The 21,608-nt window shown below is 40.1% G+C and overlaps 1 protein-coding gene across 2 annotated transcripts in view; it reads right to left on the bottom strand.

Annotated features, from left to right (window-relative positions):
* Positions 1-20,876, bottom strand: part of LOC133107762 (rho GTPase-activating protein 42-like) — a 79,466-nt gene extending 58,590 nt beyond the window's left edge. For both annotated transcript variants that reach the window (XM_061216921.1, XM_061216922.1), the window contains exon 1: positions 20,514-20,876. In XM_061216921.1, coding sequence (XP_061072905.1) covers positions 20,514-20,667 — 154 coding nt within the window. In that variant the 5' untranslated portion in view covers positions 20,668-20,876. The remainder of the gene's footprint in view (positions 1-20,513) is intronic.
* Between the last annotated feature and the right edge of the window lie 732 nt (positions 20,877-21,608).

The following is a 21,608-nucleotide window of genomic DNA, read 5'->3' as shown; positions in this document are numbered from 1 at the left end:
TTTTTCTTTTCTGTTACATGCATTCTGCAGCACGTTACATCTTCAAGGGATCGGCCACTTTGAGGGTTCTGTACTGTGTAAGAACACCAGCTGACAGAAATGAACAAATCCACACAGAATGACACAAACTGATGGTGCTACTGCACTTTGGACAGTGTCAGCACTTGTGAAAGTATAAGTTTGATTTTAAGGTTAGGTACTGCTGTTGTACCCATTTGAAGGTACTTCATCTGAACTGCTTTATTCATTATCTAGCTGTATAAACGGATTGTGTAAAGAATGTCATTTGTGCAAATTGCAGTAGATAGGAGCATCTGCCAAATGCCTTAAATGTACAAATGCATTGTGCCAAATAGGGTTTTGGGAGGTCTTCTGTTTCCCTAACTAGCATCGTTTTGAGGCCTCTGTTGCCGTATTTCATTACTGTTCGTTGATAGGGACGTGAATGCAGCAGATCTTTCCACACAGACCGCATGTGAGTGGCATAAGGAACTGACAGAAGAGGAAGATATGAGTACAGCATACAATATGGCCCATTGTGTGATTAGCCGCTCTGTAGGACCAAGGCTCCTGGACTTTGTGTCTCATTGGCTGTGACTCATGCTCCAATCAGACCAAGGAGTCACTGAGTTGAAGTCACAAGACATTCCTGAGGGCTCATCTCCAGGAAATGAAGGGGGTGTTCATGGCTTTGTTTTGACTTGGCTTCTTACGTTGGGTGGCAGTGTAGTATTATAATGTTTAGGGGATTGAGATTGTAATTCAACTTCTGTGTTTAATTTCCAGCTGTGGCACTGCAATTGTACCCCTGGGAAAGGCACTTAAGTCAAATAGCTTAAGTAAAAATCTAGCAGTATAAATGCTTTGTGTCTAATCTGTGTAAGCTGCTCTGGATATCAGTGTCTGCTACATGCTGAAATAGTGTCTATTAACAGTGGCGTGTTGCAGTCTAAAAAAAAAAAAGAACAAACATGAAGCGACAGATGAACAGCAGAGCTAAAGACAGCGAGTGAGCAAATACAAATGTTGTGACTACTTTATCACATTTGAATCGGGTACACCGCTGCTTTTGTGCCTTTATTAATTTGCTCTGTAGTGCTGTTGTCACATTGTTTAGTGGTATGGCAAAGCAAACACGTGAGCCTTCTAGCACAAAATCATCCCACACACTTAGTAATTAAGCTTGGCGTCGCTCCTGCTCCAGAACAGCTCCAGGTAGGTGACTGACGTGTGGAGGCCAGGATTAGATAAAACAATACACAAGGCGCACAGAGAGACAGAGACCCCATATAATATGAGGGAGCCACAGGGGCAGCCCTACAGTTGTCAGGTTAACCTCACCGAGGTTAAGCCAACACGCGGCGGCTCCTGTTTGGTTAGACATACTGCCGAGGAACAGCGAGAATAATTGTACACGCGGGTCTCACATTTAATTCTGTGCTTTCATGTGTGGGCTAAAATGGTTTCCTAGGAGTTTGTTGCCATGGTACTTGAGCGCTCAACTGAATCAAAATGTCTTACTTATTTTGAAGATTATGGGATCAAGATCCTTAAAACACGGGGAGGTGATTTAAGAATTAATTTAGAAAGAGCTGAGAATGAGGATTTTACTTTTTATTTCCCGAGTTTGGAGCTAGCGATAAGAAGGTGTCTATTCCCTTTATGTGCTTAGAAGTACATATTCAAATACGCTGGGCTTTACACCAGAGAATGACAATAGTGTTGTTTTGTCACTGGAGAGACTTAATACACTTCTTCAGAAAGTGCTATCGTATTCATGTATTTTAAACCATTATCTATGGATGAGGCAGTTACAAGAGCCAAATAAAGCACCTAAAAATAAAACCACCAGCCAGTTTATGGTTTCCCAGGAAGTACACAAAGATGTTTACAAAAACGTTGATAAGCATGCACACACATGCAAGCACACAGGCACGCAAGCACACACACACACACACACATACACACACACACACACACAAACATGCACCCACACACATGACATGGCCATTTTGTGAACATGATTAAATGACCGAAATCAGAGTAAAACAGACTGCTACATTTGGAATTGTTAATAATTAAGGGGGGTTAATTATTGCCAGCAGTTAGGTAATGCTTAATATAATTTGTTATTTCTTAAATATCTCACTTTTCATTTTCACTTATTTTGGTAAGAACCACATCCCTATTAACAATTGGAATTGCTTTTTAAATTAGTTCAGCACATCAAAAAGTTCTAAATATATTACAGAATAAAAGACCAGCATTTCACAACAAGCCATTCACTGTTCTACTACTTTGGCTGATAATGATAATGTGGAATTCACTTCAGCAGAAGTTAATGTACTTACAGTATGTGGATGAATGCTTTAACCTTATGAAACACAGTGGGCTGCCAACAATCCCAAACTCTCTCTGAGCTGCATCCATGAGCCAGGAGCACAATCACAGCAGGTAAACAGAACAACAGAGACCACACATAGTATACATTCACCAGAAAACAAACAAACTTTAAAGTCCTTCTGACTTCGTAATGTCAGAGTTTCCCTCCAGCCAGGCATATGGTTTTGGTGGCCCTAAAACAACAATGTTTGGGGGAGAATACAGTACAAAAGTATAATTAAAATGTGCTCCTAAAAAACAAAATGTAAGTGAACTGTGTGCCCCAGGGATGGATGGGGACCGAGAGGACTACAGAGAGTGTTTACCCCAGTGGCACGCTCTGTAGTCCCAGCTCCGTGTTCATGTCCCTGCAGAAGGGCATCTACAAGGAACTTCTCATTTAAAAAGGCTTGTTTCATTGTGATTCTGCATTTTCATTCTCGGGTACCTGGGAAGGAAGTTCCTGGCTGCAGTGTTTGCCGTACTTCCAGACATGAGTGAGTTTAGTGAATGTGTACGGACACACAACACACCTCTTGTGTCAATGTTTTCATTAAAAGAGAAAGTAACCGCAACCTATTCCCTAATATACATTTTGTTGATGTTAAAAGATTGTATTGGGTTTCTGAACACAATTATAACAAATAGAAAAAGAAAACAATTTATTTTTTGCCCATCTGGACTCGTATAAACCATCTGAGAGTTTAACTAACACTGAGAATTTTACTGTGTATAAATGGCTAAACGTATCTAGCTAGCTGGGGGTGGGCATACCATTGTTGCTAATTAACATTCCTCACACTACAAGCCAGAACACATCACAGCAATGGTCTTTTCCAGAAGAGGCTGTAGGTCTGGGCGGGGGAGCAGGGGCCAAGGGGCTAAAATAAAACAGAAGGCAGAGAAACAGTGTGTTCTCTCGTTATACAGTCCACAATAAGCCCTGATAAGTCCAGGCCAAACTGTGAGCACTCTTCACCACACAAGTCAAATTCTGCTGGAATTTTTTGAGTGCTATAATTTACATAATGGTTTAAGTTATACTATATACAGCAGTATTTAAATAGCTGGACTGTGTCTGCTTGCATTTCTGTTTGATCTAAAGGCCCTTCATGACAATGCACTCACTGCATCAAATGAGTCAGTGACTGACAGCACATTAGCCCCGCCCATGCTTGGGCTGGGCAGCCTGTAGTGGCTAAGGTACATAACTGGGACCCACAAGGTTGTTGGTTAAAGCCCCAATGTAGCCACAATATGATGCGCACAGCAGTTGGGCCCTTGAGCAAGGCCCTTAACCCCACATCGCTCCAGGGGGGATTATCCCCTGTTTAGTCTAATCAGCTGTGAATCCCTTTGCATAAAAGCGTCAGCTAAATAACAAATTAGTATGATATCAATAAGGTCCAGAGACCAGATAGTTACCGAGGGCACTACAGAGAGAGGGGTAGCCCCAAACAACAAGGCCTCCATTTAAAAGATACATATAAAAAATGAAGACATTCCATGGCCAATCTGGAAGCAGGTATAAGGAAAAAAACAAAATGTACTTTGCAAATAAGTATAAAATGTATTCCAAATAAATGTATCTATGACAGCACTCAACGGTTGATGCATAGTTGGCTGCATAAACACAACCTGCATGAGATCCATAGCCCCAATTAAAAATCATGTATTTGGCATGCTGCCCATATCTGTCTGGAAAATTGCCAGAGATCATAGACTATGCCACTTGATTTAAAGAAAGTAAAAAATTCAGAAAAACCCAAAATGGATGGGGGCAACAGTCGATACCTGTCTTTGAGAAATGTGGTTCTGATATATAAAAAACAAACCAACACAAGAAAGCTGCGCTGCCCATGAACCATTAAAAACAGTGGCCAGAGGCATGTAAGACTGCGTTTCAGATATTTATGAAACATTTGTGATAGCCGAAACATAAAATGCTGAAAGCTACTAATGAATGTGTCGGCATTCAGTACTTGCTGAATTATGCAGCCCGTGATGTAAATAAAACAGCAGTGCTGCCTGGTTGGGCTGTTTTTGAATAGTGCACAGAAATATAAACCAAACAAATTAAGCAAGGCTTCCAGTGGTAAAACACCTGTTTCCATTTGGTTAAATATTCAGAGGCATCGATTTAAGTACCTAGTCACTGGTCCTGCGCCGTAGGATACAGCACACTTTCATATCGCTGCTCAAATTCCCATAATCCTTTTAAAGACATGGACAAGAGCACTTTCGTTAATGGAAAACATCATTTAGGAATAACTCAAAATGATACATTTAGATTCCTCTTTGTTATATCCGACACAAGGCAGTAGTGGCTAAAGAGAGAGAAAAAAGATGATGTGCTTGATAAAACTAAAAGTCCTTTCCACTTTAAATAAATGCCTCCATCTAAAAAATTATGATCCATTTAAAAAAATGGATATTCATTATTTAATTATTCTTATCCCATCCTTCTGCGAGATAGATCGTTATCATGTTTTGAAACTTTTTTCATGCTCATAGAACTGAAATATTTACTTTAACTCATCAAAAAAACCACACACATTAAAATGGCCTGGAGATAAATTAAGACATTAGGTCGGATAAGAAGTAACTCTTTTGACTATACAGAGAGTAAGAACATTCAGGACAGGAGAAGTGAACTCTTGACTATAGTACACACACAGTAAGAACATTCAGGACAGGAGAAGTGAACTCTTTTGACTATAGTACACACACAGTAAGAGCATTCAGGACAGGAGAAGTGAACTCTTTTGACTATAGTACACACACAGTAAGAACATTCAGGACAGGAGAAGTGAACTCTTTTGACTATAGTACACACACAGTAAGAACATTCAGGACAGGAGAAGTGAACTCTTTTGACTATAGTACACACAGTAAGAACATTCAGGACAGGAGAAGTGAACTCTTGACTATAGTACACACACAGTAAAAAGATTCAGGACAGGGGAAGTGAACTCTTTTGACTATAGTACACACACAGTAAGAAGATTCAGGACAGGGGAAGTGAACTCTTGACTATAGTACACACACAGTAAGAACATTCAGGACATGAGAGTTGTGACACAAGTGACTTTGTCCTTGTAGTAAAATACTCAAGAGCACCAAGGCATTGAACAATGCAGGTGCACCCAGTCATATTTTTAAAACGTATTTTTAGGCAAAATGTAGTATGCTTTGTGTGAATAAAATGACAAGCACTGATGAGCAATTCCTAGACACAGATAAGTATATTTTTAGTGAAATGAATGATTCTCAAAATGGTATGACATTGTGGATGGAGCTCAAAATAGCAGCTGATACAGAAGTTTATAAACAAGTCTGAGGACCAGGTTACAGGCGGTGACGTGAAACTTACAGATTACACCGCTGCCATCCACTAGGACAGGCCACATTAATAATACAAACATGGGGAATGAATCCACTACCCAAAGTCTCTGCCTCCACTCAATAGCCTGGCTGACTCGTCCATGCTTTGGCAACTCGCTGTGTAAATAAAACCACTTCCTGATATTCTAGGATAGTGTGGTTTTGGCCTACCCACCACACTCTCAGAAATACAGTAAAAGGCTAAAAAGTGTCTAAAAAGGTACAAAAGCTTGTTGCAGGGGCGGTACCCAATAGATACATTAAACCGTACCGGCAATATATAATTAATCTATACTTTTTTTTGCTAGGAAAACATACTCATTTGTACCCAAAGAGAACGTTACTGTACTTTCAGGGTACATTTGGGAAATGTGATCCTTGGAGAACAAAAATGTACCTTCACTGTCACTTTATGTCTGAGAGTCCATCTCCAGATTGAAGAAAGAGGTTAATCTACTCACGGCCACACTGCAACCCCTCTTTAAACATGTGCTGTCTTTTCACAAATAATTAACACAGCCAAAAAGCTAAAGTCACCACCCAAACACATGTGGGACACAGATTTGTCACTCTTTGAGGTAAAAAGGGGTCACTTGTTTGTGGAGATATTATTTTTCATCTTGGGCAGCTGCAGAATGCACCTGGCCTGGTTTAGGGGACTGGACTGTACTCATTTACTCTTGTTCTGTAACTGACCTTGGACCAGTTTCTACCCCTTTTAATGTCTCAGCGGCTAAAAAACCCGCACCCTGTCATTCATCACCGTAACGACAAGGCCAGCATTTCTGGGTCCTCTTGCATAACCGTTTCCCATGGTAAATGCAGTAACTTTCAGCATTCTTGTACCGATTCCAGAAATAACTATCAAAATGCACATGCCATTGGCATACAACTGCTCAATTAATATGGATATAATACAACTGTACAGAAGATGTGGTGAGAAAATGTGTAACATTTCCTTGATCAAAAGGTATTTTAAATATGAAATCAGTTTCTTTTTAAATGCGACAAGTACTGCCTGCTAGGTCATGTCCTTCAGTGATATTTTCCCCTTTATTAAGGATTTAATTTACTGCAGTTATAAAAAATAACAAAATACAATCTGGAGTATTTTCAACAGGACTCCAAATTTAATGCCAAAAGCAGATCCTACCTAATATGCGTCATAGACTTGGCAAGCAAACTACAATAACTATTTCTTAACAATTATTTTTTTTTGCTGAAGAACAACAAAACCTTTTGACTTCTGCATGAGATATGAATCACTACTGTCTCTGTTTTTATGTGGTAGTCTATATGATCTTCAATTATTAATTAAAATCCAAAACGTTCCACAGCATATATTAAACATATATTAAAAATGACATGCCATCAACATAGATTGGGGGTGTCCAGTTAATCACCAGAAGCTGGACTGCATCGAGCACACATGATAGGAATATCATATTTCATATTCCTGTCTTTTCCCTCCAATGCTAGTCAAGCCCCGCAGTAGATGATATGGTTTGTAGCTACCGATTAGTTTAACACTTATTTGAACTCAGCCACAAGATCTCTCCCATTCATAGGCTCTTATTGGACCATAAATAAGAAATCATATATAAACACAACCAGTACAAAATGAAATATGGTAAATGCGGAGAAGGTAATATTTCATTGAAAATCAATTGAAATCAATATTTCCACCCAGAGAAAAGCCACACTGCATTAGTAGCATCATAAACAGCTATTCTTCAGTCGTCCTGTATTTAAGGTACTCAAATGGATTCACCGAACATTGCTTTGTATAAATTTGATTCACCCAGTTTTTTGTATGACAGGAACTTCCACCATATGCACATTTTAAGGTTTAAAATAATAACATACTCATCATTGGTTGTTCTGCCAACATTACTTATTGATTATACATGGTCCTTCCTGGCCACATACAGAAATAAAGGTACAAAAAGTGCCTAAAAAGGTACAAATGCTTGTCACTTGGGCAGTGCCCTTTAAGGGCATATAATTCTCCCCCTAGCCAGCAATATATAATTCATTTGTATCTTTATTTGCTTGGAAAACAAGCTAATTTGTACCCAGTGTACATACTGTACTTTCAGGTTACATTTGGGAAATTTGATTCTTGAAGAACAAAAAATGTACCTCCACTGTCACTGTTGAGAGAGTATACTGCTGAAATGCGGATGTTTTTCACTTTGGTAGGTCGGTTTTGATAAGCGCTGCTGCTAAGTGAATGCGCTGCTAATGCTCCTTAACGACGGGGCAGAGAAACAGCGATAACAATCTGAGGAGAAGAGGAATGGACAGATGGAATAAACAGATGAGGGGGCATAGCCGTTTCCATCCATTTCTAAAGCAATGTTTCAGCGAGATGCCTTTAAGGAATACTCTGTACACTTATTTCTGCTTCATTATTGGTCTTCAAATGTCTCTTTTAAATAACTGCTGGAGAAACGTTTGACATTTATGTACATTTACCGGCAGAGTGACAAATCTAAGAGAAGAAAAAAAAAAACTGATCAGGCTCAGCATTGTTTTTATTCAAACGCACACGCATATTTTTCATGTTTTGCCTTTTCAGCTTTCGATGTGTCTTCTATGCTGATAGAACCATTGAAATGTTGGTATAAGTACGCATATTCTATGGCAATTTACATATTTAACTGCTATTTCCCAGTTTCCTACATGACACGACCTATGTTTTTGCATAATTATCAGATGACGTTGTTAAGTAACTCAGGGACTTATCAAAATAGAAATCTACATCACTGCTCTTTGTGATTTACAAATGTGGGCCTTTTCTGGTCATACACACACACACACACACACACACACACACAGGTTTTGAAGTACATGGTGGCTCTATGTACCTGGGTTCGCAGGCAATCTGCCATTGGTAAAATTCCCAAAGCAGTTTGTGATCGATGACGTGCGTTACATGCCAGTGTTTTACAGAGATTAAACACAACATCAGGATCAATAGCAGATCCTGATGAGTTGTGTGAACCCAAGATTATCCTCTGATAGAAATCTTATGCAACAGCCGTTGCACCAGAAATGTGTAGATTTTTACATCAAGAGCAAATGGATTTGGATAAAAAGGATTAAAGGACTGTTTTGCAAAAATAATTTGCTTGGATGTAGCCAACCTACAGTGAGCATCGTAATTCATTGTACAGTGACACATTTTCTGTTATTTTGGTTCTTTGAGTTTGAAAGGATGCAATAACAATGATAATTCTGATCTATTTCAGATGACCCGTTTAGAAGCACCCCCCTCCCCATTACCGCGCATCAAAAGATATTGGACAGTTTAACATAATGTTTATTATTTTGTATTTTGTATTTGTGCATTGCCAGTCAGGGGTGGCAATAATTCTGGAGCCCACTGTATGTGTATTGTTTTCTGAAAATATAAAATGGAGACAGTACATTGTGTAATGCCTATGAGGAAATGGACTGATGCGAAGCTCTCTGTATCCTCGTTCGGAATGCACAGAAATGGGCATGGTGGAACAACGCTTTTCGTGCATAAAGCCACACACAGCTGAGTGGACACCGCGCATTCTTCCTTAAGAGTGCTCTGACACGTCTTTAAAAGGCAGTCTGACAGGGACTGAGCTGCCTGACCCCTCAGGAGAGCCCTTTCACCCAAACACACTGCAGTGCAGCGGCCATTTCACTACTCAGATCACTACTCAGCCATCTTCTCTCTCAGAAAATCCTGAGATGTCAGCCAACAACATCACAGAGAAACCGCAAAGCACCTCAAGGTTACGTTTGGAAAAAAGGAATGTCTATGAATAATAGCATAATTTGTTTTCTTGGAAATAGAAGACATTTTAAGCTATGTCTTCTAAAGCAGTAGTTCTTCAACTTGGCCCTGGGAGACCCCTGTGTACATTGGTTTTTCTGCCAACCATAATAACAATCCCAGAATTTTAATGAGGTGTTCTTTTTTCTTTATTGTTCAACGGAAAATGCATCTTTGGTCTTCCAGATCATTTTAGAGGTACATAGTTAAATTATCATGAGGTATGATGTAAAAGATACATTCTGACAAAATAAGTAAATTGGCTCATTTGCAGACTTTATTCAAGATGGCGGAAAGATATTTGCAGCAGTCTACAATATTAACCAAGTAAGATATTGTTACAATTCTTTCAGATTCTAAATAAGACATGTTTGAAGATTGTTTTGAACCATTGTTTTACCACCATTTTTCTAGAAATGTTGGATTTTTCATGAAGAGAAATTCTGAAATTACAGAATCTATCAATGAAATTGATTAATTGGCTAAAAACACTCTCCTGGATATGGAGTAAAGGTTTGCATGATGATAGGATGACTATGCACTGAGTTCAGAGTCCTGTAATAACTTCCAAGATCAGACAATCGACTTCAAAGATAATAATACATAATTATACTTATTTCACCATACACATGTCATAATCATTCAAAAGATGGTATTATCCTGAAAGTTGAATAGTTTTGTGATGATTTGCAGCAGTAAACAGAACAGCTTTTCATGTTTTGAGGCATAATTAACCCTCTTAAGCCAAATGATGTCAGAAATAGCTCTGCGTGCCTTGGTTAATAATAGTCACATATCCACATTGGGCTATATAATGATTAGATAGAGGTAAAAACTAAAACTGATCAAATGTATTGTTTGAAGTGAAGCCATACGCTCCTTATTAATGAAAGTGTGGACACGCGACCTCTCACACTAAACATCTGGTAGACAATGAAGAATCCAAAAACAAAGCAAATGATGACAAGCCAAACCTGCATTGTGTTACCAATATGAGGAAAACCAATATGAATGAACTTGTGTTCAACAAGCTTAATTGAGCAAGAGATTAGCTGGAACAAAAACAAGCAGACACAGTGGTCCCCCAGGACTGAGTTTGAGAACCAAACTAACAAAAGCCCTTTGTGTGTGTGTGTGTGTGTGTGTGTGTGTGTGTGTGTATATATGCGTGTATTTATGCGTGTGTGTATGTGTGTGTATGTATGTATGTGTGTGTTAGCATTGTGCTAATGTGACGGAATATGGGTCTCTACATCTCTACATCAATCAGAAATGATATCATCTGTTCATGGATCTACGAATCCACACAGCATCAGTAATCCCACAAAACAAGTAAAAAAATAAATAAATGAAAAAATAAAAATACTACTGTTGAAGTGTGAGCTCGTAACAATAAACACAAGATGAAATATAGACGCCCTGCAGCTTTGAGATGAAGAGGAAAATAAAACTTTTTTAAAGTTTTGATGCCACGGCACTCCTCCTTTCGCTAATCAACACATATCTGCTCTGAGACGCTTTGTAAAACACCACGGTTGGGTCAGACGATCTCTGATCCTCCACGCCGATGCTGTTCTGACCGTGTTCAGCCCTGCTTGTCTATCTGTGCTGCTGTATAATTGGGGCCGGGTGAGTCATGGGCCGGGCCTCTTACGTAGTGTGAATCACAGGTATGAATTAAGGATCATAGGTATCAATTACGTGCTACAGCTACCCTGAGGCTGTCCTGAACTCACACCGAGATGACACAGCCGGTACGGGACAGGGCAGGTCTCTGCTTGGCTGTTTTGGAAGGGCCCCATCACTTTCAGAATCTCACAGGGCTGTAGCCACACCAACTTCAAGGAACATTCAATAATATAACATCATATAATGAGGCGAACAGGCCATTCAACCGAGCGATGTTTGCCTTTCCTACCACTAACACGTTGGCACATGCCAACCATTTACTACAGTGTACCTAACGCTTAGTTTATATGTACCTAAAGACAAGATAGTATACACTCACTGAGCACTTTATTAGGTATTTATTACTTACTTTTTAGAGTTATTGACCTTCTGCTGCTGTAGTCTATCCACTTAGAGATGCTCTTCTGTTGTCACTGTTGTCATGTGTGGTTATTTGTGTTACTGTTACCTTCCTGTCAGCTTTGACCAGGCTGGCCCTTCTCCTCTGAGCTCCCTTATTAACAATGCGTTTCTGCCCACAGAACTGCTGCTCACTGGATGTCTTTTGTTTCTCGCACCATTCTCTGCAAACTCTACAGACAGTTGTGGATGAAAATCACAGGATATCAGCAGTTTCTGAGATCAAGATTCAAACCACCCTGTTTGGCACATGTCTGCATGCTTTTATGCATTCAGTTGCTGCCACATGATTGTCTGATTCAATATTTGCATTCACAAGTTGAGCTGGTAAGCTATTCCCCACAGTGACCACTCTCTGCATGAAAACATAATTCCAAATGTCTGAATTTATCCCATGCTAATTTCCATTTCAGCCCCCTCATTTTGCTAACAAAACGTAACATGAGCAAGTGGAACACCGCATTTCATCACATTCCACCCCGGTGTAATTTTACCTTCCAGATTACCTGCGTAAACAGATGTACAGAAGCCCGGAAGAGCTCTGCTGAGATAACAGGGCTAATAGCTAACATTAGTTCACATCAACAGCGGACTATTTCACAACAGAGGCCTACATGCCTTCAGCGCTGTTCCAAAATATTTACCACACAATGTCTGAAAGTCCTTTTACAAGGCATAAACAGCAAAAAAACAAAAGTTCAGTGCAAAATTAACTCTCGACTTTAGCTTTATGTTTTTATGTTTAGCTGTAAAAGAGCACACGCTGTCCCTGTTGTGCTTGTATACTGGGATGGAGAAGACAGGATAGTTCAATTTCTAAACAAGAAATGTTTCTACGGTTTTAGTGTATGTTTTTCTCTGGCCCTGACAGTTTTACTGTACGGTGAAGGACAGCCGGCTGGTTTTATAAACTGAAATAATACTTTAAAAAACGCTGAAATTGACTTTAAACCGAAGGATTGCGCTGAGTGTGTATATCACCCCACAGCCCCACCGCTGGCGGGAACACGTGTTTTCATCTTCGCCGTAACCGCGGCGATAAGATGCAGCGTGTTTGTTCGTATCTCTCCAAAATACAAGGACTCCGCATCCTTGCCTCGGACATTAGAGGTCCGCAGCAGACACACACACACACACACACACACACACACACACACACACTGCTGTTTCTCAGTTAAAGCAGCACCACTAAAGACAAGCCCTTTTGCAATAAGCTACACTGAGGCCTAAAGCACAGGTTTTCTATATTCCGCTTCTCCACAGGCACTCTTGTTAAGACCAAACTTTACACCATATTATTCTCAGAAAAAACTTTTGGTCTAAGAGGCCATGATATGTAAAAGCGGTGTGTGTTGAACAAAGAGCAGAATATCCTCATTATGCTGTCCGGAAACTTCTGTAGCACTTCTGTAGACAAAAGTTTGAAGAGCATCTCCGAGCATCGGTTGTTTCCAACTTATTTTAGCACAGTTTGCTCATGGAAGTCCAGGTTACCACTGATGGCATTTTTTTGTGATAAAAACTCAAATCACCTCTCTTTTTTCTTCAACTTGTATGTTATTGAGAAACTGCTCCAAATTCAAAGGAGCGGTATAGAGAATCTTCTCCCCAGCTATGACCCACCAGGCATGGAGAATATTTATTTTACTTTTTCGTTTTTTATTTAAAATCTATTTCCAGAGTAGGCATTTTTAAACTTACAGAACTTAGCTAACACAGACCAGGCAAAGTTTTACCAAACAGTACTTAAATGTAATCAGAAAATATCCCTAACATAAACTACAACATGCTTTTCAGTGAAACTATACCACAGGCAATTATAAAAATAAATAATCTGGCAACGTCAAAGGCAGGTTCATTGCAAGCATCTAAACAAAATGGGGATTCTACACAAATGTTAATTTCCTCTATTAGTGGACAAAATACCAGTGCAAGACCAAGCCATTGCATGTGTCAGCTGCATGCCATTAACACAAACAATGAACCACAAATATAACCGCAATCATTACGTTCTCTGTTCTCCAGCACCCCAAAGCACTGGCTCCTGTTCAGGATGGGGGCGCTGTTGCACCTGTAGCACCCCTAGTTCCCATGTCACCTCATTTCACTGTATTGTGCTGGAACCTTCTTTCGTATAAGAGACCCTTTCAGAATTCTCTTAGGCACTCGTCCCACACAGCGCAGACGTTTCCAGAACGTTCCATTCCTACACCAGTGACTTTTCACCACAGTGAGTATATACCCAGCTGGTCTTAGTCGGGTTTTACACTATGGTAATTTTACATCAAAAAGTTCATCTCTGTCGAATAACTTATTTCTGTAAAATTGTCGGAGTGTTTTCTTTTTTTTTGTTACGCAGGGGAGACTTGCGACTCTCAAAAGCATGGTTGTGTTTGAAAAATATGCCTACATTTTGTGACATTTCAGCTGGTTTGCTGAGGATGTTTATTTCCACACAGCTGAGGTCAATAGGCCTCAGCAAAACCATATCATATCCAGGCCTACGACTGACATTTTGTACTAGGGACAGGTCTTGTGAAAAACGAGGGGTTGCATGAGGGGTTATCCGTTAGATAAACCTGTTTAATCTGTAAAGAAAACTGAGAATAGTGCAAAAATGTCAAAATGACCCTAGGTCTCAAAGGGTTAACTTACTATTTACACAAGCACTGGATGCCAACCCATCTCGGATCCAATTATACACTGGATATCTCTACTGATTCAATTTCATTTAAATTGGGTCAGTAGAGAAATGCTAGTTTATTGCAAATACTTTGTCTGTAGCAAAGCTAGTTAGATTTAAAACACACACACACACACACACACACACACAAGCATTCCAAACATACTGTGAACCTGACAAGCTTTTGCCCTCTCTTAGAGCTACAAAGTTCTAGTAGACCACACATTGTGTTTATATTCTTAAATTTCAAATGTCCAGAAAATATGGGTACATCTACTGTAAACCGTATGTGTGTGAGGCAACTCTGCTTAAAATCAGCCATTTTGGCAGTTATCTACTACTTTTCAAGTTATCGCCATCGAAGCATATTTGTACAGGAGGTAAATGTGTTATCAAGCAGTCGGAGGTGATGGGAATCAGGAATAATTTGACAATTTGACAGGAATAAAAACTCCTATTGACTTGAAGACGACATCACTAATAAGTGAATTTGACAAGCAAGGAAAATGTACAAATTAATTATTAATCCCATGGCTTGGAGTACAGTTTATGTTTTTCTGAGGGTGAAGCATAGACATCGTGTCCCATGTATGCAGGATGCCAATCACTTCATCAGTTAAGTTAGTTGAAAACAGATGTGCTGAAATTCTTCCATAATTTTCCCCCTAAACTTATTTTTGCAACACAGGTTTAGCTGGTCACCATTTTCTTTTGTTTTGCTTAGAATGTGCTTTAGCTTTCCAAATGGTTTGGTTTCGGTTTTCAGCCATCCACACTTGAAGCAACTAGGACCCATATTATTCACCTGTCATTCAATAGTTTAAATAATTCCAATAAGCACGCTATCTGAAGAAATCACATATGTATACTACACATACATTACATTAAAGCTGTAGTTGATTAAAAGTCTGGGCACGTAACACAGACATTTCTGACGTGACGCAACAATAAGAGGGTCATTTATCCCACAATAGACATTTAAAGTGAGATTTAAAAACAGTTAACAGCTCGTTATAATTCTAGGGGTTGCTTTTTGTGAGTTTGACAATCCGAGAATCTGAGGTATTGCCTCAGAGCTTTTTGGTGACGTGGAGCTCTTCCACAAATTAACACACGCTGTTTGGCCTGGTCTGTGCTCAATGCTTGGTCTGAGTTTCATTACAAATACCAGGAACAATACCAATATACTCCTGAGACCTCACAGAAAATAAACTTTTTTGACATAATACAAGTGTCTTCGATGACAAAAATATTTTACAGAAAAAATATTATTTTCAATGTATCTTTATTTATTTATTTTTACTAACTGTCCCTTGTAGTCAGTTTTGGCATAGTAGAGTATATGGTTCTTATAGTAGATCCAAACCACAGACTCTAGATTGATTCACTACAGTGGGCAAACATGAACCTTTGATTATAATGACTAGAGTTCTTAACTGAACGTTCTAATGCAGATGTCACAGCCTCTACTGGTGACTGAAGTCAGTGGAGTTTGAGTTCTAGAACACTGAAAAAATATTCTAAATAAAACCTGCTCTTCAAAGGGTTCATTGCCCATTTCTAAGGAGCATATTCAGATTTGTATTCCACAGAGATCGCCAGATTAGGTCAGACCTCCACCACTGCTATTATCTTTATACCGGTGTTAATTTGATTCTGCGAGAGACCTGGGGTCAATTCCATTTCAAACCAGTAAAGTTCAATTCATTCACTGAAAACATTCCTCACAGAACATCAGGACCATTTACTTTTTAAATTCTTGAATCAAATTTCAACTGAGTTTCTGAATTGACTGATCTGAGATTGAATCGACCCCCGCCCATGCCCTTGCAAGATCCAGGCTGGAGACACAGTGAAATGAATATAAAAAAGAAGATTGTGTCTGTATCAGGAATAATAAAGATATTAATAAAAATGAACTTGCTCAACAGGAGGCCCGGGCTCCCACCCACGCTAACGCACTCAGACAAGAGATACAAATGAGAGGCGAACACACCGTGTTAGACCTTGACAAGCACAATATACCCACGTTCCTGTAAATTACACCGCCCTGTCTAAACAGTGGCACGACTGCATTGTTCTAACTGACAGTAATATGAATATCTATTCAAAGGTTTGAATGGTGGCAACAAACATCTTATTTGCAGCTCCCACTAATGTGTCTGTTGTCAAATGAAAGAGGGAAAAAAAACATGACAAACAACAGCCATAACAAGGAAGCTGACAGCTCTATTGCAGGGCTTAAATGAGCTAACAGACTCCCGTATAGAGAAAGGTCTCTCAATGTGGCTAATGTGAGCATGCTAAGGAGGTGAGTGTATTATCAGAGTCAATGTTAATGTGAACTGGTAAACAACACGCCTTCCTTACCAACGGAACAGAGAATAAGGTGGTTAGATAATAATGTATTTGGTGAATACAATTAGATCCACAATTTGTCCAATCATTATGCCACATTCATAATGTCCCAATACATGCTACATAATGCACAATATCCAATCCATCTTATTGCATTGACTGTTCACATTCCTTTTTGTAAGCGTCCAATATCAGACAAAAGTCTGAATAGACCTCTGCCTTTAAAGAACAGCAACACAAATATTTGTGAGGCAGCCCGTTGTGGAAACAAACGGAAATAACGGTGCCTTAGTTGCCTACTATTGAGAACGTAAGTTGCATACAAATTGTATACAGCTTGTATACATACTAAATCTAGGACCACACTGTGGCCTAAATCTGACATGAAAAAGATCAGATTTTTGTGTTCCCCCAGCACATGTAGGCAAAATACATGGATTAGGGCCACTTCCACCTGTAATCTGAACCTGTAATTTCATTACGGTTATTCAGCTGACACTTTTATCCAAAGCACCTTGACAAAGCAGGGCTAATCAGCCCTGGAGCAATGTGGGGTGAAGGGCATGACTCACAGCTGTACAGCTTTTTGTGGTTACACACGGGTTTGAACTACCAACCTTCTGGATCCCAGTCAAGGAATTTAGCCACTAGGCTATAGGCTGCCCCCTAGTTGGCCTACTTAGCCTTAGCCTACTTAGCCGTACCATAGGGAACCAAAGGGAACGGAGCCAGAAACCTAAGTTTCCAGGTTTGATTCTCAGGTGAGGCTCTGCCATTGTATCCTTAGGCAGAGTGATTAAGCTGAACCGCTTCAGTAAATAAACAACCTCATAAAAAGACTGAAGATAAAAATAATGTAATCCGAGTCTCTCTGCGTGACGGCATCTGCAAAATGTCTAAAATGTAAATTCAAGTGCGCCGTTTCTGTGAAACTGCAAAAAGACAAACAATAGAATGAACGTTCAAGCATAGATTTAAAAAATCTTGGCAACACTGGCAAAATCAAATATTCTATGTCGATGACTAAAACCTGCATTAAATATTTAACAGAAACCAGGCAGCGGAGGACAATTTTTACCCTTTATTATTTTAGTGAGCTCACTTTGGTCTGCTGAGTGTCCGGTGACTTAGATGGAGTGATCATGTATTAACCACTGTGTATCAGACCTGGGTCAAATATATAATTGTTTTGGATTCAAATACTTTTTTGTGATCGGTTGATCGTGCCTGGTGCAAGAGGACTACAAGACGGGGTTTGCATTTTTTGAGAGTATTTTATAGGTTCCAGTACACCAGAGAGAATCAGTAAAGCATGGAAAAGTAGGCCTATTTCAGTCCAAAACAATGACGTATTTGACCCAGGCATGCAGTGTATTCATGAGGATACATGAGCAAATGGTGCACTAATAAATAAATAAAAGTCTAATACAAAGCACGTAAACAGTTGAGCAGCTGAATCTGCACACTGATCTCATAAAAGCAGGGAGGTCAGTGGAGCTGACAAAGATGGACTGTAGTCTCCACAGGCAGGTGGCAGCTGCTACGAGCCCAACGTACAGTACAGTACCTCTAAAACGCTCCAGCCACCTTCCCACTAACAGCCTCGCACGCCCGTTTGGATATGAATTATAAAGTATTATTGCGGGGCACGGGTCTGAGTTCATCATTTTTACTGCCTGCTCATTCTCAGCCCAATCTCGGCTCCATTTTGTCCTCAGCTTTCATCAGGGGATTTAATCACGGGTAACATCTCCACATTACGCTGGACGGGCTATGTCTACAGCCGCTCATTACGAGGGCTGCGCTCTCTCGATCCGCGCCGACCGGAAGGAGAAACCGCTCTGAATCATTCCCCTCCTGCACATTTCTGCGAAGGCGCGGACAGCGCGTTACTCGCACCCCCAAAAAACTGGATTATGAGCGCTAGTAAATCGCAAGTTTCAGTGAGGGATTACATTCAGGATTAACGCACTCCAGCCAAAACGATATCAGAGCAAGTATACCGCAGGGCCTGGTTAAACACGCCTGTTTATGGCGTGTTTACTGCAGAAGTCCTGGGTTAATCTCTGCCATATTCAAACACTTTCTGTAGAAACGAGTAAGCTGTGTTGGCAACAGATAGATTGATGTGACCCGCAGGAAAGGGGAACAAAATGACAAAAACTATGCCAGAAAAGTATTAAATTGCTCCATTTACTGGTTTCCCCACACCATCCCTCTCAAGGTAGAGAGGAGAATAACCTGAGGATGACACAACAACCCCAGTGCCTACAACACACTCCACACAAGCACCGTTTCCCATTTATAAAAATCTTATTATCCTGCAGGCCATTAAACTGGAGGAACAGGGGGTACGGCTATGCTTAAAAACACACTGAGGTTCTGAGGAATTCTGATGGCAATCGGAGGCCATCCAATTAGCTTCCCATGATGCAAAGGGCTCTGGTAAACAAATGCGGGCATGCTCCCGGCGAACAGCATAACACTGGCATAAAATTAGCCCTCTTTAAAAGCCTTTAACTGCTAGTACCATAACAGGAAGTGCGGGGCTCCTCTCTAGAGGAAAGAGAACCAGGACAGAAATTAGCCACATAAACTTTGACCTTTTCGCAATGATTTCATCCAAAAAAAACAAACAAGACAAAAAATAAAAAACTGGTAGTGTAGATTCCAGAGAGCCCAAATATGACTGCTACCTTCCTGATGGTGCGCTGTGATCTGTACTTTCCTGATGGTGTGCTGTAATCTGTACTTTCCTGATGGTGTGCTGTAATCTGTGGGGGGACAATGGAACCTCAAACCCGACCCCAGCCCACCTAACCCCCATACACAAATTCTCTCTCTCTCTCTCTCTCTCTCTCACACACACACACACTCACTCCCATTCTCATTCTGTCTCACACACACGCACGCACACACACTCTCTCTTTCTCTCTATCACACACCACACTCTCTCACACACACACACTCACTCTCTGACTCACACTCTTATTCTCCCTCTCTCACGCAAACCTCTCCAAAAGTCTCCTTTCTCTCACTCCCCCCACACACACTCAGTCACTCTCTCTCTCTCTCTCTCTCTCTCTCTCTCTCTCTCTCTCTCACACTCACTCTCACTCTCTCTCTCACACACACACACACACACACACACACACACACACACCAAATTCACAGAATCACTTTCCGCACCCCAATAGAGAGGATTCTTTTATCTTAATCTATTCCCAACATTTATATTTTCGCTTTCCTGCTTCAACGGAGATTCGGTGACCTGAGAAAGGTCCTTTTCTTTCACGTGCCCAGGGACTGGTCAGAATGCTCTACTGTATGGCCGTTGCTATTGTCCATGATTAAAGGGAAAAGAAAAAAAATCTTACAATACACAGCAACGTTTCTGCTGCATCTACATTATTATTATTAAAGACCATGATTATGAAGGAAATGAGCCGTACCTACTTTAATTGGGTTTTATGTAAAAAATAAATAGACCCGACACAAATTACAAATCGTTTTCAATAATTCATGGATCATAAGACAGTGACCCTCTAAATACAAAAATAGTTTAATTGTGGGTTCCTCCTCGCCTAAACAGTGAGAGTTATAACGGATATTGTTCCATTATAACTGATCTCATATCTATGCAAACTATTCCGGCAAAGCCTGCTAAGCAACGACCCAAAAGATGTTTAATCTGATCATATGTCATTACTGTTTAGTAAGAAGGTATGTCACAGATTGCCCATTCATTTTATTTTTCCTCAAATACGTCGAAAAGGCAATCACTGTATCTTAAATAATACTTACTTTTCAGCGCCATGATAAGTGTATTTCCATCTTTAATTAGCTCTTTGATGAATTTGTTCGTCCGATCCAACTCAACTTCATGACACTGCACACGTTCCCTGAAATCAGGGCTGTCCAGGAACGAGTCACTGAACTCCAGAGTCGGCAGCCCCATTGTTAATAGGAAACTTTACTACAATAGACAACCAGCGAGTCCTCTAAACAAGCCAATCCACTTGACCTCCGCTGGACCACAAGAACCGTCTTTAAAACTCCTAGCTCAATTCGTCTTCACCCTTTTGTCAACGCTGAAGTTTGCAGCTCCGTACGAGAAAAAAAGGTTACCATCGTAACCAGCCCTTTAAAACTTTTCCTTCTCGCTTTTGCGGCACTTCCGCCTCGGCTTCGCTTCTCTCTCCCACTTTCACCGCCTGCTGAAGCCGCCTGTGATGGTGTGACTCCTGCTGGCTAGTCATAAGACAGCGCATTTCAAAACGTTATTTGATGCCTTACACCACGTTAAAAAAAGAACTATGGGTGACTTATAGTTATAGCTACTATAAGTTTAACGTTTGCTGGAATGGATTTGAATTGAAAGTTGTCAACGGCAGAGAAACAAGCTCAATATTTTATACAGAGTGTGGGTTTCCAACTCCAAGGCTATTCGTTTGATTCCTTGTCGTTGCCATTCTACCTTTGAGCGGGGCACTTAACTTGAACTGTGTCAGTATAGCCCAACATCTATCTGTATAAATGCATTATGCAAAAGTAAAGAATCTGGATAAGAGCATTTGGCAAGGGCATACAATCTAAATGTAAAATTTCAAATAGGGAGAAGAAGCCAAGTGAAATAAAAAAAAAGGTTGTAGAGAAAGATAGGCAGTGTAATATGTGGGTATCTTTGGGATGCTTCTAAGACATATGCTTCTAAGACATATACAGTAAGTCTAGTAATCACACTTAAATTCACCTGCAGCAAAACAATATATAACGCACTGTTTTTGCCTTTTATTTTTTATTTTTTCCTGTCAAGCACTTTGAGCAGCAGTCTGCGTGAAAGGTGCTATACAAATAGAGCTATTATTATTATTATGCATGCTGATGTATGAGTTATAT

Source organism: Conger conger, chromosome 13, assembly GCF_963514075.1.
Source record: "Conger conger chromosome 13, fConCon1.1, whole genome shotgun sequence".
Lineage (NCBI taxonomy): Eukaryota > Metazoa > Chordata > Actinopteri > Anguilliformes > Congridae > Conger > Conger conger.
Note: the sequence above shows the minus strand (reverse complement) of the source record. Positions and strands in the feature narration are given on the sequence as shown.